At 46.2% G+C, this 25784-nt stretch overlaps 1 protein-coding gene across 4 annotated transcripts in view; it reads right to left on the bottom strand.

The window, feature by feature from the left end:
- Positions 1-25784, bottom strand: part of RMC1 (regulator of MON1-CCZ1) — a 1737150-nt gene that overhangs the window by 440425 nt on the left and 1270941 nt on the right. For all 4 annotated transcript variants that reach the window (XM_069620905.1, XM_069620903.1, XM_069620904.1 and 1 more), the window contains one exon: positions 23650-23769. In XM_069620905.1, coding sequence (XP_069477006.1) covers positions 23650-23769 — 120 coding nt within the window. The remainder of the gene's footprint in view (positions 1-23649; positions 23770-25784) is intronic.

Here is a 25784-nt window from a genome sequence, read left to right as displayed (position 1 = left end):
CAAAGGCTAATTCTAAACAAAGCCGTGTTTTACACTCTCCGAAGAGCAATCTGACAAAAAAATTACAAAGCTACTGAGGTCTCACGAGCCTGGACACTGAAAGCATAAACGTGATGAAAGGTGGGAAAAGCAGATATAATTTAAGAAGCAGTGACCCCATCGCTTTACACAAGAAAATGGAAAACAACTTGCAGACGCAGAGCAAATAAAGTGGACAAACCGAGCAAGGAAAAATCACGACTTTGTTTCCGTTGGTCCCGCCTAGACTATACAATAACGTGGCAGAAGTGGGACAGTTGATTCCTGACTCACGGATGGCTGGGTCAGTCATGGAATACAATGACAGAATTGAGATTGTCAGGCTCAGTCTTACAAAACGTAGGAATACACGCAAGTACGTCTCTCCTGGAGGTATGTATGAGTCTTGAAGACAAAATATATGGGTTGGACAGACCAAATGACAGGCTGAGCATCTCGCCCAGACTTTTTGACTCCCTAGGTATAGTGCAGAGTACAAACCAAGCAGTAGATGAAGGAATCCGAACTGAACAGCTAGGCATTCCTGATCATACCTCACTTCCGTTTCAAGGGGATGAAACATTTAGTAGAAATTCCTCAGACTGTGGTAATAGCCCGTTGACTGCCTTGAATATCGTACTTCAATCATTCATATGGCTGTATGACACAGTTGTGATGGAAGTGAGAGAGCACACTTGCACTTTGAAAGAAATTAAGACAAAACTATTAATGGAGGATCAGGCACTTACGCAAGTGAAAAAACCACCGGAAAATGATAAAAACGACCTTGTAGCGAAAATCAACGACAACAACATCTGAGAAGGTTGAAAGAAACTTGATAGTAAGACAACTGATCCCTAACAGAGATCAACCAGAAGGTGGTAAGACCATTGTAAATGAAGGTACAAGAAAGAAATCTAAAAACATCAAAGGACGAGTTAAATCCATGAATAGAGGAGCCAGAACATTTCTGAAAAATATTCTTGGGGACACCAGGAGGAGAGAACAAAGAGACCTATCGGGGAAGAACGCAGGAGTAGCATGATGCTACTCCTGCGTTCTTCCCCGATAGGTCTCTTTGTTCTCTCCTCCTGGTGTCCCCAAGAATATTTTTGCAGCCCTTGTAACAGTAGTGGTTGATAATCAAGGTTGAAAAGAGAAAAGGGATGCTCATAATTAACATCTATTTTAACTGGCGAGAGCCAAAGTTAATGAAGTGGTTGACGAAATTAAAAATGTTTTGATTGAATGGATTAGCAAGGGCACCAACAGCCCAATCATACTAGGGGTGGGATTTCAACTCCATGTGTTCGAACATTGACGCAGCATTTGAGGAGTTGAATAAAAGATAGTCTGTCGAGGTTAAAAAAAGCCATGTCAGAAGGACAAGGCACAATTCGAAAAAGCAACATCTAATGCATTAAGATGGACAATGTCTGGTCCCCATCAAACGTTCATTCAAGGCACAAATAAGGGGAAAAAGCAAAAGAAACAAAGTACAGGGTAAACTCCAGGAAATTGAAACAATGAGGTGCAGCTCAGTGGGTAAAGAACAACGAAGGAGTAGTGAAGTAGGAGACAGAAATAATTTACACACATTTAGAAATGTCGACAACAAACACCAAGAAGAAATCCTACGGACCCATTCTGCTTGGTGGAGATTGAAAAAACAAATGAACTAAATAAAAGTGAGGAGAAAGAGTATGACCCGAACAAGCCACGGGGAGACCATTTGGGGGAATTCTCACTGTGATAAAAAAAAGTATGAACATTTAAAAAAATGAAACTGGAGTCAGATGCAGCCCTTGTAACAGTAGTGGTTGATAATCAAGGTTGAAAAGAGAAAAGGGATGCTCATAATTAACATCTATTTTAACTGGCGAGAGCCAAAGTTAATGAAGTGGTTGACGAAATTAAAAATGTTTTGATTGAATGGTTTAGCAAGGGCACCAACATCCCAATCATACTAGGGGTGGGATTTCAACTCCATGTGTTCGAACATTGACGCAGCATTTGAGGAGTTGAATAAAAGATAGTCTGTCGAGGTTAAAAAAAGCCATGTCAGAAGGACAAGGCACAATTCGAAAAAGCAACATCTAATGCATTAAGATGGACAATGTCTGGTCCCCATCAAACGTTCATTCAAGGCACAAATAAGGGGAAAAAGCAAAAGAAACAAAGTACAGGGTAAACTCCAGGAAATTGAAACAATGAGGTGCAGCTCAGTGGGTAAAGAACAACGAAGGAGTAGTGAAGTAGGAGACAGAAATAATTTACACACATTTAGAAATGTCGACAACAAACACCAAGAAGAAATCCTACGGACCCATTCTGGTTGGTGGAGATTGAAAAAACAAATGAACTAAATAAAAGTGAGGAGAAAGAGTATGACCCGAACAAGCCACGGGGAGACCATTTGGGGGAATTCTCACTGTGATAAAAAAAAGTATGAACATTTAAAAAAATGAAACTGGCGTCAGATGCAGCCCTTGTAACAGTAGTGGTTGATAATCAAAGTTGAAAAGAGAAAAGGGATGCTCATAATTAACATCTATTTTAACTGGCGAGAGCCAAAGTTAATGAAGTGGTTGACGAAATTAAAAATGTTTTGATTGAATGGATTAGCAAGGGCACCAACAGCCCAATCATAATAGGGGGGGATTTCAACTCCATGTGTTCGAACATTGACGCAGCATTTGAGGAGTTGAATACATAAACTGCTCATAAACAGAGTATTCTTTCAGATGCACGCGTGCACAGAGGAAAGGCACCATTCTCGATGTAAAAAAAAACTAATTTTAAACGTCTCTAAGAATAGAGTCTCTCAATTTAGTAAAAAATTCAAAAAAAGTAAATGGTCATCTGTCCAAGTGGTGGGGCTCAATTAGTGAAGAGGATACATGTTCTAACTGTGCCCCTTCTGAATTTCCTAACATAATACAAAGGCTGAAAAACTCAAACAAGTCCCTTTTAAGTTGGGAAAATAAGGTCTTTGCTGAAAATAAGGGTAAACAGCTTGGCAAACTTATCAGACAAAAAAAGTGTGAGACTAATTGTTTAATTAGGGTTGGGTTGAAATCAAATCAACTTGACTGGAGCAAAGAAAAAGCTGCAAAACAGCAGATATTGCAGAAATTTAAGAATTGGTTGAAACACAAGATTCAGAAAGGAAATCCGATCAATATGGTGGAGGCTAAATCAAAAAACAAGCCGCAGTTAACACAGCACTCATTGTGTGTGGCAGAAGGAGTTAGGGTTGACTATTTTACTAATAAGTTTAAGAATAACATTAGTCATTTGACAGACACTTTCTTGGTAAATAGTACCACACTCACTAAATGGACCTTTCAATTTGGTAGGCTGGACATTGTGAACACCATAAGTAAATTGAAAAACTCACGAGCCTGTCGTTCGGATGGCATTACTAACTTTCTATTAAAAGATAACATTGAGTTGTGGGCTGACATTGTATTTCTACTATTCACGCGAGTAGCAGCCTTAGGGACCTGCCCATCTTCCTAGAAACAGGCCACTGGAGCCCATTTTTAAGAAAGGTCTTAGAGAAGATCTGGCGAGTTACGGGCCCATTGCACTCAGTGATACATCTTCAAAAGTATTAGCAACACTAGTCTTCAAAGATCTCATGCAGTTGTTGGAAAATATACGGTTACTTAGTCCTCTGCAGACCGTTTATAGAAAAGGCACAGGACTATATTTAATGGTCTGGCTGTTTCTGCCTCTATGTCGTTGGCGGACGTAAGATCTGGGCATACATTGCACATAGCAGCGTTCGATCTTTCCTCAGCCTTCGACAACGTAGACACGTCAAGGTTAAGGAGTACGCCAACAGGATGGGCCTGATATAAAGAAAAGGAACTGTAAGCTTGTGCCGAAGAAGCCCAGGAGTGTGCTGCGCTCAAGAGTCCCGCCTTGCCCCGTGATAAAATGTGGGGAAGGGAGACCCCCGCCATAACATCCTGACTTATCATTTTGTGAACACTTCTTTCTTTTCTTGTGAACATTATCTTGCACTATTTTGTAGAATAACGGTAAGGATTGGCAATAGGTTTTTTAGTATAGGCCCTTTTTATTTGACTAGACTCCACTAGGACTTTATTATTATTACTCGATGGTCGTAGCTTGCCCCCATCTTAGATTTAGATTAGGTGTTTATCTAACCCATTTTACAGTTTAATAAACACCCTTGAACTGTGATCACTTGAGTCTGTCTTATTTTGATACCATGCCTTCCTTACAATACCCAGCACCCCCTTCTCCCGGAGGGAAGCCACGTAGTGACTCTCGCGACTCAGCCAGGCTCACAGGTCTAGTAGGTTCCCTACAAGGCAGATCCTTCCTCTCTACCACCTGTCCGGCAAAGAAGTCTCTAACGGCATGCGGGGGGGGGGGGGAGGGGTCAACACTATATAGGGGAGGCAGGCACATGCCCCTAAACCGGGGGCCCACCCCTTCTAATGCAGACCCAATTTGGAATCACCTGTGAGGTCACATGGTTCTGTGGGCTACCACTATTGTCAAGGTCCGTTCACAATCTCCACTGGGTTATTCCAGGCCCCTTTGTTATTTTTGAGAAAGTCTGCCAGCTAGATACTCCGACAGCTCAATCCGCTACTTCCAGCTTCTAAACTTGGACACTCTGAGCCTCTTCACATTAACCTATTCCTCCTCGACCCAACCCACAGGGAGGCAGGCACAGGCTCCCGTACTGGGGGGGCACACCTCCCGGGTTGTACTTTTTTGTGAATTACCATCTGCCTTCCTACCTGGACCTTGGTGTACCCACCATTTTTTACCGGGGCTCCTAATTTTTCAGTGCGAGCGCTGCACTCAGCAGGTCTGCCCGCTCTAGGCCCCTTTCCACTTTTCCACAGGCTGGCGTGCCTGTCGCTGTATACTTTCCAGCAGAGACCGTGCCCACTGTGTACAGCTCCCCAGCCACCAGTTCGCTGTACACGGCGCTGCAGGGACCGGGCCTCTCCAGTGACGGCTACACTCATGGGGAGCAGGTCTCAGCTCTGGTACCCAGGCTTGTGGGGAGGATCAGGGGTCCCACCTTCACCATCTGATCCTTGTATGGGGTTGTGGGGGTTCTAGTATTCTAGAGGTCCCTGCAAAGCTCCGATGCGCCCTCAGACACCCCCCACACAGCAAACTGGCATCCTCATGAGAACCAGCGCAACGAGGAAAGCACTTTCGCTTTCTCACGTTGTGATCGGCCCGTTAGTTCTCAGCTCGCGTGCGGCCGATTCATTCAGTTTTTGGGGACAAATGCGCCCCGTTGGGTCTTATATCCACCAGTCAAAGTGCTTCCAATCCCGGAGGGGCATAAGTGGGGACTCACTCACTTTTCCAGGGTCTGGATGACGGAGGAGCACACTCAGGCGACTTCCATCCACGCACCCCCCTGGTGTGTTCAAGGGTTTTTATATGGGTTTTATGACAGTCCCTCTCTTTCTCTCGTCTGAAAAAGTACCTTCTTCCTAACCTAAGCATCATGGGCCCCGGGTTAGTAGATGTCAAGTATTGAATGACCCACCCCCTACTGTCAAGGATCTGACTTAACCTGCACTTGAGGACCTTTTATCATAGCCTTCTGGGTTAACACTTGCCCATTTCCAACTTGAAATCCAAGATATTCGACTGAGCGAGATGGCACTTGCTCGGTTTGGCAGTCAAGTGGGCTTTCCTTAAGTGGTTACAGACGGCGGTTAGATGGTGTACGTGTCCTTCCCGGCGGAGCTGTGTATAACAATGTCATCGAGATGGGCTCCCATTATGGTATGACAGGGAGCTAGAACTTTGTCTATGAACCGTTGAAAGGTTGCGAGAGCTTCATGAAGGCCGAAATGCCAAACTGAGAACTGAAAAAGTCCCTCTGGCGCAGAAAATACTGTTTTTGGATTGGCTTCTTCGTCCAAGGGCACTTGGCCAGTGCCCAATCTTTAGATCAAATATGGAGATGAATTTGGCCGGACAGAGCCCATCAACCAATTTCTCTATTCTTTGCATTGGGTATGCTTCAAACCATGATCTCTCATTGAGGTGCTGGAAATCAATATAAAACTGACAGGTATTATCTGCCTTTAGGATGGGGAAGACCAGGCACTGAATGATCTATCCAGGATGCCTAGGTCTACCATCTTCTTCAGTTCCTCAAAGTTGATTTGCTTCCTGGTGTGAAGGTGTAGGGGTACAACTTGGACACAAGGGTGGCACGTGGCTTGGCAAAGACTTATTTATAACAGTAAACGGGGTTTATGGACGAAATCCTAGCTAACCCTAACCCTAAAAGGGGTTTCCCTGTCTAAACAAAAGTAGCTAATGAAAATTTCCATGTCAGAATGTCCAAAGTAAAGTACACCATCCTGTGTCCAAATCCTAACATATGCCTCACAAGTTAAACTTAACATAAAAAGAGTGCTCCGGAGCATTGATATGATTTTTATGGACTTCCTATGGGGAAAAGGTAATAGGCCAAAAATTCCACGATTTATTTTGGTGCGTAGAGTTAAAGATGGGGGCTTTGGTTATCCGGTATTGGAGAATTATTGTAGGGGATTTTTATTGAAGAAGGTTTCTTATTACTTTGAGGAAGGGCGGGGATCAGACCCATATTGGCTTTTAATGGAAAAGGAAATGCTGCATCCCTTTTCCCTGGACTGTTTATATTCGTATGGGAGGTTGGCAAATTCTGGTACAAAATTGGAGACTCTAGTGATTTCTAAGTCAGTGTTGGTTAATTGGATTCTGGGGTGTGGGCAATCCTTGTATTTGTATGATTCGGCCTCCATTTGGCTGAATCCAGGTTTAGAAATTAATAATAAAATGCTTAATTGGAGGGGCTGCGCTAACAGGGGCATTCTGAAAATAGGGGATGTATGGAGAGGGGGAGGATGGTTCCGTTTGAAGAATTAGCTAATCGTTATAGTCTGCATAATAGAGAGGTGGGTAGATATGGGCTTTTGGAGTGGTTGCTGATGGAAAGATTGCAAATGTTGAGCGGACCTTTGAGTGGTAGACCTCAGATTTGTGAGATTTTTGCTACGTCTCCTAGGACAGTTTCTACATATGTTAGGTTGATGCCTTTGCAGGACTGTATGAGGAGTTCCTGGGGTCAGTTGCGAATGAAGTGGGTGTCTGAATTGGAAACTGATCTTTCTGATGGCTTGTGGGATAATAGCTGGAGGTTAGCTTTGGTGAGGGCCAAGGTTGATTTAAATCTGAGGTATATTCACCAACGTCTTTTAGGCCGTATTTATTGGACACCAGTGAAAATGAAGGAGAGAGGCTTGGCTGATGTAAATCTGTGCTGAGGGTGTGGGGGCTCGAGAGGGACCTATCTACATATGCTCTGGGAGTGTAGTAGAGTGCTGGACATTTGGAGAGAAGTTTTGGATTGCATTGATATGGTAACTAGTAGGACACTGCCTCGTACTTTTCTGTCAGTGATTTTCCTTTCAACTGATAGTCGAAGTGTGGAGATGTGGGGTTGTTCGGAATGGAGTGATAGAGCATTGTTGATGGCCATAAAACAAATAATGAAGGTGTGGAAATCCAGGAAGAAGCCACGTTGCGAGAACTGGGTGTCGGATATGCGGACGCTCTCTTGGTATGAGAAGACTCAGGCAGTTCGACAACATCGGGAAACTGAGTACGAGGAGAGATGGGGGCTATTCAGGGATTCATTTGGATGAGGTGTAGGCTTTGGTTTATTTTGTGGATATTGAGGTTGGGGGTTGGTAGGGGTTTATGTTTTTGTACTTTTTTTTTTTGTTTGTGTTTTGTGTTATCACATCTTGCCATGAGATAGGAGGGTGGGGATGTTTTCGGATTTCATTTTGAATAGCTGTTACTTTAGTTTGCATTTTGTTGCACTGATGTATATGGAGTAATCTTTTGCTTGTTCCCATTCTGTTGTTACTCAGTTGTATTATGTTTTGTATAATTATTAAATAAAGTTGACAAAAAAAAAAAAAAAGAAAAGTGTCTCTTGGCTGGCCAGCTACAACCCCGCTTGTCAGTTCCCATTGACAGTACAAAAAGAAGGAATAAAGGTGCTCGAAATAAATAAAGTTCCAAAAAGTTCAATGGGGTTTCTTCCATTCCCTTCCCTTTGAGTCTCTTTAAGGTTCATCAAATAGCTCTCTTTTCTAGGTTGAAAATAAATGGTCCCCAGACTCTGTTGAGCAAACCTGCTTTCCAGGTTCTGCGACAAAGAACAACAACCTGGGTGTGTTTCCCAACCTGTGTTGAGGGTCCGTGACCCTTGTGAGCAGACCCGGTTTCCGGGTACTGCGAAGAAAAATGCCTTTCCCCAAGTTGTGGTGAGGGTCCCAGACTCTTGTGAGCAGACCCTGCTTCCAGGTACTGCGACGAACATCATCCTGGATGGCTCTTCCCAAGTTGTGTTGAGGGTCCAGATTATTGTGAGCAGACCCGGCTTCCAGGTACTGCAACGTACCTCAGTGCGGGTCCCAGAGCACCTTCACCTTGCTGCTTTGCCTTGGTGAGTATTCACTTAAATCAGTCTTTACTTTTCTTAGCGTTTTATAGATGCTCTGGGGTCTTAGCCACCCTACAACCTGCAGTGTGTCATGGCTGTCACCCTCCAGTTGATCCCAGATCTCCCAATGTCTTCTGTGGCTTCCCCAGCTTCCCAGAGCCTTCTTCAGTCTCCCGCAGGTCTCTCTAGCAAGTCTACAGTGGTTTCTCTGTGCTCCAGCACCGCCTGTTGCCGACAAGAGTATTCCGTTCACTTTGGTAAGCGTCTTGCCTCACGGGGCTCTAACGCACATGCTTTTCTCCTGGACACCTTCTGCTTTTGTTGTCTGACCTTCTTTGCTTAGGCATCTGGGCGCTCAGTCCATGCCAAGATGAAGACACCATCGTTCTCTTCCCTCTTTCGATTTGAATGACAGCCTGCCAACCGGATCACTCAAGAGACTAGAATACCGGCCTTGGTTTGCACCATTGATCTTAATTGTTCTTGGCCTGTTCCTCGTTCCAGTACTGCTATCAAATACCTTATGGACCTTTTCCGGCCCAATGGTCCCTACTTGGGATGGATAGCAAAAAATACATGGCGCATGGGGTAGGATGACAGGGGAAGGTCGAATAGGAGAGGTGGGAGCATCAAGGAAGTACCGCGTTCTCCCAGGATCATCACCGTTCTCAATGGGGGTTTCCCTTCGCATGAGATCCTCCCACTGAGTTCCATTCCCCGGGGGGGACTGTCGGGTAGCAGCCTCACCTCCCTGGCCTCATGGAAAGGGGCTCCCACATCAAACGTAGTGACAATACCTCGGGATTCGTCACTCTGGCCTTAGGTAATCTGTATGGTTTGAGACCAATTACCTTTCCGGGGTGTGCGTACCTTATGAACCATTCCTTGCTCCCATCCAGGCTTTGAAGAGAATACATCAGCATACATTTCAATCCACTGGGCCAATTCTTGATGTTCACTCCTAGTCAGCCCCACCAAAATGGTTACTCCACATTCTTCAACAGACAAAGCAGTAGCCCTCGGTTTGTTAGCGTACAGTAGCAAGAGCAGGGGGATTGCTGCTTTCCTTCCAGCTCTTGAGCTTGTTTATGTGGTACAACTGGGAGTGTTTTTGCCAGTCTACTTGCTGTACCTTGTATGTAAAAGGATATATCAACTTGGCGATGACATACTATTGGCAAGCGGTCTGTGTCCGCTAGCCAATAGTTCTTTCTGCGTGATCGACAGAAGGACCATAACTCGGTCGCCCACTTGAAAAGTACACATTATTGCTTCATGGACTATTCTTGTTGACTCTGCGCTTCTAGATTGTCTGACCTGCACTTTCACCTTTTATTCTTGGGTATTTCTCACCCCGGGGTAGTCACCTGTCTGTCTGCCCTCATGTCTCTCCCATTCTTCCCTCATGATTTCCAGTACATCTCGGGGATCCCGCCATATACCAGATTAAAGTGTGAGAATCAGGTTGATGACTGTGGGGACGTCCAGACTGCTAACAGGGCCCATGGGATGAGATCATCCCAGTTATGCCCATCTTCCGATACCAGCCTTCTAAGGAAGTATTTCAGTGTTTTATTAAAATAATCAACTAAGCCATCTGTTTGAAGGGAGATAAATGGATGTACTTAGGGTTTTGAGATTCATTAAGGTCTTCAATTCGTTCCTCAGCCGTGATATTTGCAGCTGCCTATTGCCTGTAAGGAGTTTCATTGGAAAACCCACTCTTGTTTAAAAAACATGAGGACTTTTAGGATAGCTTTGGTGGTCTTGCTTCTCAGTGGGAATGCGTCAGATTATTGGGTTGCATCGTTGACTATCATTAGGATGTATTGATTCACGGATTTGGATGGCTCTAGAGCGCTGACTATATCCATACTGTTCTTGAGGAACGTGACCTCTATGATGAGAAGAGGATGAAGGGGTGATTGTGGTACGTTGTCATGAGAGGTCTTCTGGAAGACTGAACAACAGGTACAGAACTGTTTCGTTTATACACACATCCCGGGCCAGTAAAACCGACTGAGCAAATGCTTATGGGTTTTCTCTAGGCTCAGATGTCCTGCAGTCAGATTGGAGTGGGCCAACGCAACAACCCTTTCAGGACTGCTTTGGGACTAATAGTTGATGATGGCTGGTGCGGCCTCCTCTTGGGTTAACATTGACTTGATACAGGAGTCCTACTTTATCTTTGAAATGTAAGAGCTCAAGGTTCGTCTCTCAACTTCTAAGGCTTGGTTCCGTTGGGCCTGTTCTAGAAGTGGATCCGTTCTCTGGACCGCTGCAAATCCGATTGAAGATGGTCCTGAGAGCTCCCTGGTCTGAACTTCTTTGTGGACTTCCGCCATCTGACTAAAACGCAGCTCAGCTTTTGTAGAAGGTTCTAGTTTCTCCACCTCCTCTATCTCGGCAATCAGAATTTTCACACAAATTAATTGGGCGATAGGTTGGCCTGGTTTCACAATGAAAGATGTATTCCCAAGATTCAGTAGGATGCCTTTTATTACTACTAGACAGTCTTGATCAATTACACCTGCTCCAACCTCCAGGGAATACTTGTGGACTAGCCCAGATTTTGGAGCCACTTTTCCATAGGTTCACTCTGTTAACTCCACTAACAGAATGGTCCAAACCATGGCTGTTGTGGCAAGCCAGGACGACGGCTCAGACCAGATGTTACGCTCACCTGGTCTCTGCGGGGACATTGGGGCACGGTTGGAGCCCTCCCTGGATTCGGCTCCCCGGGATCGGTTCTCACCCCCAGCTGCTGCCAAGTATACTGTTCTGGATGCTGGTACTGCCCCTGATATATAGTTAGGGCGAGCTCTCGTCCTGCTTCTCATCAGTAGAGGCGCTTCAATATGACCTAGTTGCTTCACTGGTCCATAGATGTGGTGGCGCCAGGCCGGCTGTGACCGAAACACTTTGAAGGTAGGAGTCTTTGTGATGATTATTGTTCATATAATTATTAATGTCTTGTCACATGTCCCTTTCTCCCTTATAGGTGATGGCAGCCCAGCAGAGGCGTTGCGCCGGTGGAGGACTTTGAAGTGTTCCCAACAAGATGACTAGTCGGAATCCAAAGGTAAGCGCTAGATGCAATGGCGCGCAACGTTAGCAAATGTCTCAATTAGGTTTCTAACCTCATTTGTTCTTTCCTCCTGCAGGTATAGTCTGGCGGCGCTTGATGAAGAAGAGTTGCGGAACGCAGACCTGGTGGCGAGGGAAGGATGCCTGCGACTGCCACGAAGCTGCCGTGTAGAACTTCTGAGTTGGTGTCCGAGCTGAAGGTCAGGTAAGGCGTGCAGTCGGTGGTTGTATTCCACGAGCCAGGTAAGTGCGCTCTGGTCGATCGCGGATAGACGCTTCAGCTGGTTCTGATGGAGAAAACGGGTAAGTTGCGCCTCCGCGATGGTTTGGCCGGCTATGCAGGTAAGATGCTTCTCCACGATGGTTTCACTGGACGACAGGTAAGAAGCTTCTCCGAGATGGTTTTGCTGGACGACAGGTAAGAAGCTTCTCCGAGATGGTTTTGCTGGACGACAGGTAAGAAGCTTCTCAGGCAGCGGTGAGCGTTACGCTGCTTAGGCAGAATAATGCGAAGCCTAGGTCTGCGTGTGAGACAGGCTTAAATAGCCTGGTCCCGGCCACGCCACCTTGCTCTGCTAGATGGTTCCACCCTGCCACTCCCAAATGATGCTGCACGTGCGGCTTCATTGATTCCTATGGCCACGCCCCGCCCAGATACACGTGGTTGATTGAAATGAGATGGAATGACACGGGCCCAAGAGAAAAAGTGTGCAGAGCACACTTTCTTATGAGCCTGGCGTCGGGGATGTGAACTGTCCAGTGGCCATGACAGCACTCCCCCTCAAGGCCCCTCTCATGATTGTTCCCCCTCCTGGCCTTGTTTTGGTGGGATTATTATGATGAAATCGTCTAACTAGCCGTGGGGCACGGACAAATTCACTGGGCTCCCAAGTTCGATCTTGTGGTCCATAGCCGTTCGAATCAATTAAGTAGTACAGTTTGGATCGTACTACCTTAGAATACAAAATGTCTTTGACTTCGTATTCCGGTTCCCCTTCTATGACAGCTGGTTCGGGTGGTGTTTCAATCCGAGTATCTGGCTTCATTGGTTTCAAGAGGGAGACGTGGAACACCGGATGGATCCACAAGTTAGTTGGTAAATCTAACTTCATGGCTGCAGAATGAATAATAGCCTTGATGGGATAGGGTGCTAAGTACCTGGGTCGGAAGGCCCGGGGTCCTTTCAATGGGATGTTCTTGGATGCCAACCAAACTTTATCCCCAACTTGGTAATGTGGAGCTTCCTTTCGGTGTCTATCTGCAAACTTGTTCTGTTGTTCTTTAGCCCAGGTTAATGTCTCTGTAGCCCTTTGAAGAGTTTGTGAGATAGTTTCGTGTAAGGTTTTGACAGCTGGCATTTCCAGATCGTCAGGAGAGTCAAAGACTGATGTTCGAGGGTGGCGACCTTGGACTGTATAAAACAGGTTCTGTCCAGTGCTAGTGTGGACTGAGTTGTTGTAGGCAAATTCCGTCAACCAGAGAAGGTTTTTCCAAGGTTCCTCAGTTTGTTGCAGCATGCACCGGAGGTAATGCTCTAAGGTCTGGTTGGTCCTTTCGGTCTGGCCATCGGTTTGGGGATGGTGACTCGTGGATAGCCAGAGGTCAAGCTTGGCTATTTTGCAGCATCTCTTCCAGAGAGCAGAAACAAATTGTGTTCCGCGATCTGAAATTAGCATCGACGGGAAACCATGTAGTTTTACAACTTGCTCTAAAAGCGAGTGCAGAAGCAGTTGGACGCCCCTTCAAGGGAATAAAATGGGCCATCTTGGAGAACAAGTCTACAATAACCAGAATTGTATTGAACCCGTTGTAAGAAGGTAGGTCGGTAATAATATCCATCGAGAGTGTATGCCATGGTGCTGGTGGTACCGCTAAAGGACGTAATAGCCCCGCAGGGCTTTGTTTCTGAGATTTATTTTGTGCGCACACCCCAAAGGTGGCGATGTATTGAGCAATGTCTTTTCACCAGATTGGCCACCAGTAGCCCTTTTGGATCTTGGCCCGAGTCTTGGGGATTCCAAGATGCCCTTCCACTAGCGATTGATGGTAATTTGCTATTATCTGCCTTTGCAAGGTTTTGTCTTGAATATATAACCTTTCTTGGAAATAAGGCAAATCGTCCTTAATGGAGTATTGGTTTCCTCGAGCTAGCCATTCCTGTTGTGCAGTTGGAGTCATTCAAGATCGAAGATCAGTTTTCACTTCTTCCAAACAGGAGGTTGCAGCGATTTGATTCTGAATCCGTACTTCGGGTATAATGGCCACAGGCTCGGAGGCTGCAAAGGCTTCCTTGTCTTCCCCCTTACGGGATAGGGCATCGGCTTTCCCATTGCGCACCTCTGGTCTGTATGTAATTACGAAATCATATTCTGCAAAGTAAAGAGCCCAAGAAGCTGGCGTGAGGATTGCGCCTTGGCTGTCTTTAGATATTGTAAATTTCGATGATCTGTAATAACGGTGACCATGTGCCTGGCTCACAAAAGATAGTGTCTCCATGTCTTGAAGGTCCCTTTGATTGCCAATAGTTCCTTGTCGGTAATTGCATAGTTCAACTCAGGTGCAGAGAATTTATGGGACCAGAAGGCTATGCGATGCAGTTTTCCAGTATCCGGATCTCTCTGTGATAAGACGGCTCCCATGGCAATGCTAGAAGCGTCTGTTTCAACTACATATGGCAGGTCAGGACGGGGATGCCGCAGAACTGGTGCTGAAGTGAAGGCTTTTTTCAGTTCCTGGAAGGCCTTTTCTGCCTTAGGAGACCAAAGGAATCTTTTATTCTTCTTCAGTAAGGAAGTGATTGGATGGACTATTTGCGAAAATCCAGGAATAAATCATTGGTAAAAGTTAGCAAATCCGAGTACACTTTGCACCCCTTTGATGGATGTTGGTGATGGCCATTGTAGAATTGCATCCACCTTGCGGTTATCCATATGAACACCTTGTGGGGTAAGCATGAAGCCCAAAAATTTGACTTCAGTGACGTGGAAAGAGCACTTTTCCAATTTGGCAAATAGCCTGTGTTGATGTAGCTTTTCTAAAACTGCTCTTACATGGGTGACTTGTTCTTCCTTGGATGAGTAAATGAGAATGTCATCAATGCACATGAGTGCACAAACGTCTAAAAATTTGTGAAGTACATCATTCATGAAGAACTGAAATGCCGCAGGTGCATTGCATAATCCGAAGTGCATGACCTGATACTCGAAAAGCCCATACTTGGTTCGGAATGGCATTTTCCTTTCATCCCCCTTTTTTACCCGCACAAGATGGTAGGCCCCTCGTAAATCCAATTTAGTGTAGAATTGGGTGTTCTTGACTTGATCGAGCAATTCCGGGATAAGTGGCTGCGATGTAGGAGGTTGTGACACCCCAGGTAGTGGAACCTGTCCTGCGTGTGTCTGAAGCATTTGCCTTGCCAAATCATCAGTTTGTTCCCAAATTACAATTAAGTCCCTTCGCAAGGCACTGGTCTCTTGTCTGGAAGCATGGACTTCAGCCCGCAATTCCCCTGGTAATTGGGCCAGCTGGTTGGTTTCAGAGGTTTCCATAATGCCCAGGCAGAAATTCAGAGAGGCTTCACGTTCTGTTACGCTCACCTGGTCTCTGCGGGGACGTTGGGGCACGGTTGGAGCCCTCCCTGGTTCTCACCCCAGCTGCTGCCAAGTATACTGTTCTGGATGCTGGTACTGCTCCTGATATATAGTTAAGGTGAGCTCTCCGTCCTGCTTCTCATCAGCAGGGGATCTTCAAGATGACCCAGTTGCTTCACTGGTCCATAGATGTGGTGGCCCAGGCCGGCTGTGACCGAACCACTTTCAAGGTAGGAGTCTTTGTGATGATTATTGTTCATATAAGTATTAATGTCTTGTCACATGATTTAAGTTTGTACTAATTTCTCTTTCTCCCTTATAGGTGATGGCAGCCCAGCGGAGCCGTTGCGCCAGTGGTGGACTTCGAAATGTTCCCAAGAAGATGACTGGTCGGAATCCAAAGGTAAGCGCTAGATGCGATGCCGCGCGACCTTAGCAAATGTCTCAATTAGGTTTCTAACCTTATTTGTTCTTTCTTCCTGCAGGTATAGTCTGGCGGCGCTTGGAGAAGAGTTGCGAAGCGCGGACCTGGTGGTGAGTGAAGGCATGCAGTCGGTGGTTGTATTCCACGAGCCAGGTAAGTGTGCTCTGGTCGATCGCGGATAGACGCTTAAGCGACGATTCAGCTGGTTCCGATGGAGAAAACGGTTAAGTTGAGCCTCCGCAATGATTTGGCCGGCTATGCAGGTAAGATGCTTCATCATGATGGTTTCACTGGACGACAGGTAAGAAGCTTCTCTGAGATGGTTTGCTGGGAGGCAGGTAAGAGGCTTCTCCGAGATGGTTGCACTGGAAAACAGGTCAAATGCTTCTCAGGCGGTGGTGAGCCTTACGCTGCTTAGGCAGAATAACGCAAAGCCTAGGCCTGCGGGCGGGGCAGGCTTAAATAGCCTGGTCCCGGCCACGCCCCCCTGCTCTGCTAGATGGTTCCACCCTGCCACTCCCAAATGATGCTGCACGTGCAGCTTCATCGATTCCTATGGCCACGCCCGGCCCAGATACACGTGGTTGACTGAAATGAGATGGAATGACACATGCCCAAGGGAAAAAGTGTGCAGAGTACGCTTTATGAGCCTGGTGCCAGAGGCGCCAGAACTGGGTCCAACTGGACCCTTTAGGGGATGTGAACTGGGGTTCCTGTCCAGTGGCCATGACACCAGAGCACATGTTTGACGATAGTTTTATTTAAAGGAAAAGAAAATGAATCATTGACCCTACTTCTAAAAGGGAGTTCCCTTACTAACAAAACGAAACTAAGGTGCTCATCTATAGTAAAAGAAGATATATATAGTCCTCGTCAAACCGGTCTACTAAACTGGCCCTACCTTCGCAAAAATGTAAAAGAAATAGGTTGAATGCCATGCACTCTTGGTTCCTCGCAAAGCTGTCCCAGGAGTCCCTCCTGGGACTGGATCCAATGATTAGAAATAAACAAAGGTACCTCTAAAAGGAAACAAGTCCGTGGCAGTCTATCAAAAGTTCCTAAAAATTTCCTGAAGCTCGAAAGAAGTCTCAAGTTCCTGAAAAAACAAAATATCCTCATTTTCTTTAGGTGGAGGGATATTTCCCTGATCCCTTTCACCAACTTGGTTGAACTTCCCATACTTCAACTTTCGGGTGCCTCTGTGCTCCCATGATATATGCTTTTCACTCTGCTTATTGAGGACTTGTGGCTCCTTTAGGGTCCCCTGACTCAATCTCACTTAGTTCTTGAGGGTTCATATGAAACTTCTCTGCTTCTGGTTCTTGTAGTTTTCTTGGGTTCCTGTGACCAATCCCATGGTTTGTGCTGCTCTAGTTTCTCGGGCCCCTGCAACCCTTTTCCTTGTCTCAATGTCTCTCAGGTCCCTGTGAATGTTGGATGGGGCTAGGGTAATAATAATAATAATTGTTCTTTATATAATGGGATCGGGATTCGAACCTGCTTTGCGCTGCCTGGTCTTGTTTTCAAGACAAACATGTTGCGCCTAAGCTATCCCCCTCGCCTTCCCTCTTACCCACTCATTGTCTTCTCTTCTCCTCCCTCCAACTTGGGAAACCCACATACCTGCTGTATTGCTGTGTTTGCTCCAGTGAGTCTGCCTTGTAAGCGAAAGCAATGTTCTTGTCTTGATTCTCTCGCTCTCATTGGCTCTAGAGCTGAGAGTGGAGTACTCAGTCCTCCCTTTGTCCCAGGTATCAGAATCAGTTGGCGGGCTCCAGACCCACCACGTCCTGTACTTGGCCATGCCTCCAGGTGCGGTTTGCTCCGTGTGGCCTCTGACTCTCCGGCCTTCTGCGCTTCCTTGTTTGGCGTGAAGCATCTCCCTCTTGCATCCGCCTCCACCTGCAGGTGCTCTGCTGGTCTTCGTTGCTTCTCCCCTTGCCGACGTTCTGAGGTCTGAGGCTTACCTCAGCGATGGGTTTCTCCTCCTCAATTCAAGGGTTGTTGCCACTTCATTCTCGCTCCGGTATTCAGAAGGGGTGTATTGTTCAACAAAGTTTGTCCAGCATGCGGGAAGGTCAGAATTACCTTGAATCAACCACATTGATGTTTTGTCAGCATTAGCTTGGCCAAAACACATTGATGTATTGTCAGCATTACCTTGAGCCAAACACAGCTGCATTGTCAGCATTTCTTACCCATATAGGCAGATAATACCTTAGTCCCCCATGGAAATGGGAATCCTTGTACCCTAAAGGGGAGCACTCCCAATGAGGGGCCACTTTCCCAAACCCCTAGGGAGGGTTTTCCTGAGCGGGTTCACCTCCCTCGCCTCAAAAGGGGTGGTTCCCCCTCTGGAAGAATGAATGACATATGCCGAATTGTCAAATGTGAGAATATATATTGCAATGTTTGTTTTTGTTGTTGATTGGTGATAAAACTAATAAAATTGTTTAAAAAATAAATAAAAAAAGTCTTCCAAAAGTTTACCTCGAATTCTCACTGGGCTGTTGTTTGACAAATTCCCCAAATTCCATCACAATGTTATCTGGGAGGGATTACTTCCTTGTCCCCGTACAAGTCACACCCTGCAGTTCCTGGGCTAACACTCATGTCATGGAGTTTCAGGCTGTTTTAGTTAGTCACACCACCATTAGCATATTGGATGGCAAGGGGAGACCTCTGTGTCAGGGTCTGTAGGGTCTCATGATGACACCACGGGTCACAGATGGCACAAGAATTATTCAAAGCATCATAGACGGCTCAAGGGTTTTTATTGTTTTTTTTCCAATGGGCCCTAGGGCCACCTTCCTCTCTCTCATCTTAAAAGGTACCTAGTCAGTAGATAGTGAATACGGACTACTACTGTCAAAGATCTGACTTAGCCTGTGTGCAAGGACCTAAAGGCAAGGTTCCATCTCTCTCTAGTCTCCCCTCAAGGACTTCCTAAGACTGTCTCTATCTAGCCAGTGGTAAGTGTTCTACTGGGTAGGTGGTTGCGTCTTACAGACACTCCTCCAGACTCTGTCTTCTGTATAGCATGTTCACAATCTCCTTTCCCTGTCTCTACTCTCCAAATCCACTCACCTATACACGCTTCCTACTTCTTTTCAATCCTTCTGATGTCTCACATTCTTTGTAGGTCTCGCTTCCACCCTTTAATGTTACTTATTCCTCCACCACATTACTACTCCCTCCTCCACCACACTACAACTCCCTCTTCCACACTATACAGCCTTCTCCACTCTACTACTCCTTCCTCCATACTACAACTCCACCGTCTCCTACATACACACACACACACCCCTTTTACTCAGTAACAAACACTTCCCATTCACTCCTTACACTACCTCACCTAATCATACGCATTATTCTTTCTCACAACATATTACCATTTGCACTCACTAACCAATTCCTCATCTCCAGAACTCGTCTCCACACTCTGCTGCTGCCGCTTACTTCGTCCTGCTAATCTCACTGTCTTCCACCTGTTCCTCCTCTGACCTCACCTGAATAGCCCACTACTTCCTGCTTCCTGGGGACTATCATGCACTCCTCCTGGTCTCCTGGTTGGTAGTCTGTCCCTAACCAATTGAGCCCCGACTTTCCTGTGCAGAAGATTTTACAAATGATATTGGCTTTAAATGGTGGGTTGAGCGCCACCTCTTTTCTGCATGTGGGACTGCTGTGTAACAACAATGGCGGCACGCACTGCACATTGTGCCAGTTCGTGTCACGGGGCTCCTTCTTGGCTTTCCCTAAGGTACGTGAAGTTCCTATTGGGGTTTCCAACCACCTTTCTGGTGGTCGAGGGGCCCCGCAAGGGGCTCCTTTCGAGGTGTCTCATGACTGCTATGTGCTTTGCGGTTCACTGCCTAGCTGCCTATGAGCTCTAGCTCTGGTCCTGGCTCTTCCAGTACTGCAGACAGCCAGAGTTGCATGTAAGGGGTTGTTTACAGGGATTGCAGTTGCTCTCATTCCCCGGGATGTTTCCCGGTCTGCGTGTACGTCGCTGCGGCATCTTTTTTCTGTTGCAATTCATGGTTCTCTGTATTTGTTAAATTAGAAGAGAACATTCTACCAGCATATTGGTTCAAAATTATTGGTGCTGGGCGATGCAATTCAGTACTGCATTGATAAATACTGGCATGTGGGTGGGGTGTGTAAGGGTGCAGAAGAAGGGCTCTGACACAAAGGTGGCATGCTGGTTGCTATAGACCTTTATTAATATAAACGAAAATGGGGAAAACCTAGCTATCCCTAAAGCCAAGAGTGGTTTCCCAACCTCAAATGATAAACTACCGGAATTTCAGGATGGTCCACCAAATCATAAAAGTTCACTGTCGTGTCAAAACCTGCTTCTGTCCCTAACACTTCTATTCAACTAAGAATAATGTCTCTATGAGGTCCAGAAGGATTCCTCCCTCCTTCTGGACAGGGATTTTGCCAGTTTGACATAAGATTGTCAGGAAAAAGGGCTTTTCGTTCCCTGGCCTTCTTCCAGTGTTCACAACTACCAGAGGGGATGACAATCTCCCCCCTGGTTTCGTCTTCCTTTTCAATGCTCACAACTACCAGACGGGATGACTCCCGCTCACTGGTTTCTTCGCCCTTTTCAATGTTCACAACTGCCAGTGGGGATGACTCCCTCCCCCCTGGTTTATTCTTCCTCTGCCAAACTTGTACTGAAGAAGAAGTATTTGGTCTTTTCTTGCTGCTTTGTTTTTGTTGGTGATTGAATACCCGAGTTGTTTTACTACCAGGTACTGCAATGATAAACCACTACTTGTGTACTTGCTCCACCTGGTATACTCTCCTACCAGGTACTGCGGCTATGATGAGCACTGTTGATGCATTGGTATTGTTTTATGGGTGCAGGTCCCAGACTTGCATATCCTGTTGCTTCGGGTAGTCTACCTGGTATACTCTCCTGCCAGGTACTGCGACTATGATGAGCACCCTTGATGCCTTTACAGTCCGATATAGTTATTGCCTTGGTGTCCCAGACACTGCACACAGGCTTTCCAGTGTTTGCCCACTTTTGTTCAACTGGCTTGGGCCCTCTGCGCCTCCCCTGTAGCCTGCATACCTTTTTCTCTGGTCTGCAGTGTTGTCAGGGCTCTTTGGGTGCCGGCAGTCAGCCGTGAGGTTTCCATGCTATTGTTTGCCTGCCTTCTCTCTGAGGCAGCTCCGCAGGGGCAGCGTCCCTCCTGGCAGCTGTTCTGCTGTTTTCCACGTCCCTCACTCCCCTATCTTCTGCCTTCTCTCCTTCGTGTCCGTTTGACACTAGACTGCCTCTGGAGTCGCTTTCCCTTCTCGCGATGTCCCAGTCCGTTCTCCTACTCCAGCTTCCTTGTACTTCACGGCACCTCCAGGGATGGCTTGTCAGCAAGGCTAGTCTGTCCTTTCTTTTTAAAGCACACATTGCCATTAATTGTCCATAATGACTAGATCATTCGTGTTGGTTCTGTGGAGTGTACTTTATTACTCCTTGCATCCTAAGGGAGGTTGGGATGGGTGTATATCACGTTCTCCCCGAGGTGTCGCCCTTGTCGCATAAGGGGTTCCATGGGGATTATTGGACTGTGGCCACACCGCCCTGGCCCCATAAGAAGGGACGACATCCAAGGATTCGTCACAGGGGGCAGAAATTGGGCTCCTCTTAACTGCGATTCTTCACCTCAGAGGTAGGATTGACTTTGGATTTCTCCCTGGAAGGCCACCCACCGCCGGCTGAGTGGGGTTTGCTCCCCCTCTTGACAGGGCCAGGACACTGGTCTTGTCACAAATGAAGACCCATCCTCCAGGGAAAATCCCCACCCACCAAACGTTGTAGCCTATCATTTGTTTGATTTTTCTGTTAAGCAACTGGGGCTCATAAGGGAAACTGACAATATATATAAAAGTTTACAGAGAAATGTTAGACAAAACAAGCAGAGTTGACTTTAAGATTAGAAATTAGCCCAACAGTTTGCATCTGTGTCATTCTACGAAGTCAAATGTCAAATGCAAGGAAACAAACACTTAGTGAATTACAATTTTAGAATGGGACAAATTTGGTGAAACAAATCATACTTTTGCGTAGAAATAGAGGCGATGAACTTCTACATTTGAAAAGTAAAGGAGACCTCTGAAGCAAAAGCTTGGTCCCAGATTATATGGCGGCAAGCAGCTGTGGATACCAGGAATTTTACTCTATTGAATTGTGCCCCCTTCCTCTCCACCCTTTCAAGTCTGCTGTTCATGAGAAGAGAATGGTCCAGCAAAAGGGTTCAACAAGGGCCTTGGGGAATTGAACGAAATCAACAACTGAATGGGAGACAGCAGGAAGAAATTACAAGCAGCTCCAGGTGCCATGTGATATGCAACGCTCTAGATGGATGGTAAGGCCAGGCTACAAAATCTAATGAAAAATAGTGCTCACTTCACAGTGTCTGCGAGATCCTGTTTATGCCGGGAGAACCAGGGCAAATTGTCACACTGCTGCCGCCCACCATGAGGGCCCAGGCCTCACAATGAACATGCAAGGTCTAGCCTCCTTTATTACCAAACTAAAGCAAGTAAATGCTTCAGCCAAAGATCATTGCATTTATGACTGTGTTTGCTTGACATATGCATGTATCAAACTGAAATTCATGAGAAGAGTTCAAAGTTTAATAAAAAAAGAAAGAAAAACATTTTAATGTTAAAGGTATGTACCGCGCACCGTCACCACCAGGGTGTGCCTCAGGTGCTCTGGTGGATCTGAAAAGGAGGGAGTGAAAAAAAAGGGTGGATGGGGGTTAGTAGGATGTAGTGGGAATAGGAAAGTGAGAGTTGTGATGTCCTGTTGGACACCGTGCACCATCACCACCGAAGTGGTCCCTGGTGCTCCGGCAGATCTGAAAAGCAAGAGGGCAGGGTGAGCCAGTAGGGCCGATCGGGAAGAAAGTGCAAGGGAGCCGCAATGTGCTGCTGGCAGCACCAGCTCGGCCCACATTGCTCACTGAGCTGAAGTGTACACCACGGTTGGTAGCCGTCATGTGCTGCCGTGCAGGGCTATGTGTGGAATGCGTTGCCATTGCAGTGCAGTAAAGTGCGCCCCCCGCTGTGCCATAGAGGTATGGTTGTGCTTGGCTAGAGTTTGAGAGATGTATGCAGGGGGGGGGACATTGTAGAAGGGGTGGTTGGTGGCATTGCTGTCTGGAAGTGGTAAATGCTAATCTCCACAGTACTGTCAGGTTGTGACACAAGGTTGGCTTCACAAAACTACCTAGAAGAGGCTGGTTACAAGATGGTTAAACTTGTGTAAGTGAGGTGAATGCTGACCATGGCTGATAGGCGAAGGTAGGCTGAACGGTAACGTTATTGTAGTTAAGGAGTTATTCAGGATGGCTAGCTAACATAACGGCATTATGGGGAACAGGCATAATGCACAGACAATGTGCACACAGCAACATCCTGGTGATAAGGTCTCATTAGACAATTAAATTGGAGGTGAAATCAAAATATCAAAATATATATATATATCAATATCAAAAATGCATAATGTAAACAACTGACAGTTCCTCAACTGATAAAAGTACTCGCTATGTTAAAAGGTGCTAAACACTAAAGGCAACAGACTTAGGAGTTGAAAAGAAGAGGAACACCACCTACTGAATATGCCTATGAAAATGTATAGAAAGCAGATCAAGGGGCTACACGAGTGTAGAACCTGTGAACTAAATTAGCAAATATCCAAGTGCAGACATACAATTGACGATTAAAACTCTGGGACACTTTGTAGGGATTACAAAGTAAGGGTCATTTGCCTACTTCTACATATATGGTCAAGACTCAGTTATTCAAACGTGTAAGGAAATCTTATTAAACTGTTCCCATACGTAATTTCAATATGTACAGTACAATCGTATCGAGAGGGGACTATCCTCAACCCTTCTAGGTATAATTCCCAGAAAATGTATTCAACCCGAAAAAAAAACATGTTAGCATGCATATCAAGGATGCACATGAAACGTACATACCTTCTTTTCAGTAAAGACTGAAAGTACATGAGTGTACATATCAGACTGGTCGATGACTGCCTGGGTTCGGGCAAACCGTTTCATAAGTGTATTGCCGCGGTTTTGTCCAGTTTCAATTGCCTATAAAGAAAACAATACATCAAATATGCCCATTTTGAAGAAAACACTTGCTCCTTAAGAATATCGTAAACGCAGGAGACAACAATCTGGCATTCAGAACATTTTCTATTTATGGCAAAAGACAATGCTCACTGCAGACCCTTCATGAAAGTTTGTGTTCTAAGACATTAGCTTTGGCTATGCCCGGTTACTCAAAATCTTTAAATAGTGGAGTATAAATATTGTTCCCTATCTGGTGAACCAGCGCAGAAAGGAAACCTTAACCCACTCAGTGGGTGGGTTAACGGTGGTGCCCCCACAAGGAATTTGAAACTTCTATTTTGTCAAAAAAGGGTTCCTTTAACCATTCAATTTTTGGATGTAACTGGGTTAAAAAGCCATTGTTCTAGAAGCAGGCCTGTAGGGGAGCTCGTTGCCCCTTCACATAAGCACATGTGAGAATTCACATGCACACGTATCCATGCATGCACACACATATATTCCCCAAAACATTTCCTCCCATATACACAAACACCTTTTATGGCAGGGTTCCATGGCTCCCCTCCAAGTTATCGTTGACACAGAGAAGGTGGTGACCAACGACTCATCCCAAAGGCCCACCTCCATGCATGTTGGGTTGGGTTGTATCGGGCATGCCCTGGTGCAGCCTGCCCTTACTTGAAATGAACACACCGAGACTGTATTACTGTCTCGGGCTCTGATGCTCACGCTGAAGATCGTGGCCCTGGCAGCCCCTTTTATAGGCAGCAGGTGATGACGTCCTGTACCACCAGTGCCCTTAGAGGGCCATACGTAACACTCTTCCTTTTTCATAATCAAACAAAGCGCATCATACAACATGTGGATGTGACAACAGCGTCAACCTGTAGGTCATTCTGGTCATGGGAGACCTAGGTCTAAATCCTGTAGGTAGGTCAGCTGCCAGTGGTGCTCCTGCATAGGGTAAGGCCTTTCTCCTTCTTCTACGGGACTTGATTCGTGCATCAGAGCGCCTCCTCCTTGATCTGCGTCGACATCTTCATCCCTGCTAGTCAGGGGGCCTCCGTGATCCGACTCCTCACTGTCAATTCCTGGCCATCTCAGCAGAGAATCTAAACTTGCCTCCCTGTTCCCACTCTGCATAGGTGACGTTTTCAATTTACGAAAGAAGCTGGAGTTCCTCGTGACCGTGCCATGGCCGTCAGAGACCGTGATCACACCTTGATGGCCTTTGTGGGCTAGCTCCAGCACATGTAGTGTTAAGCTCGCCAGGATGACAATGTTTCACCCTCTGAGGACTGAAACCATCTTCCATGAATGTCAGTTTATCTTGTATGCGCCACATCTGTTTGTGCGCTTGACAAGTCTCACATGTGCGCCCGTCCAACTTCTAAAGCACCCTTTTCCACTTGCCACTGTTTCCTGCCGTTTGCAGCAGGTGAAAACATGCGTCTCCTACTGACGCTTCTTCGATGTCATCTAGGGACATGGAGACGGGTGTGGCTGTGGTCACAAGGCTGTGTAAAAATTCCTCTGTCTCGCCCTCTTATTGGCTGTGACCCTTTTTTAACCAGTAATTTATGGAGTGTTCCGCCTTGCACATGCCTCGCATGTGGGCTGCCCCAGGGTTTTGTCACCTGTGATGCACCAACACTCAGCATGTGCCATGTGAAGGCATGGAAAGTACTTCCCTTTGAGAAAACAAAACAAAAAAATTGAAAAGGGGCATTTTTGGCTGAGAGCACTTTTCATACGTTTTCCCCTGCTTTGTTTGAATTTTTATTTTCGTACTCGAGGTTCCTAGAGTGCTCTGTGATCTCTAGTACGATGAATCAGGGCTATGTGTGATATGTATTCACTATTTCACCGTCAGCGGCCCGGGTGAATAATGGGGGCAGCGCCAGCACTGCAGACCACATTGTGAGCAAACGCTGGCATCCGGTGTGCAGCGCGGACTCCATAAAGCGCTCCCAACTGCTTTCCAACAAACAGTAACGTCGGGTCGGAGGTACGTCGCATAGCGGGCGCAGCAGGCA

This window comes from Ambystoma mexicanum, chromosome 5q (genome assembly GCF_040938575.1).
Source record: "Ambystoma mexicanum isolate Mex_15411 chromosome 5q, UKY_AmexF1_1, whole genome shotgun sequence".
NCBI classification, from domain to species: Eukaryota; Metazoa; Chordata; class Amphibia; order Caudata; family Ambystomatidae; genus Ambystoma; species Ambystoma mexicanum.
Note: the sequence above shows the minus strand (reverse complement) of the source record. Positions and strands in the feature narration are given on the sequence as shown.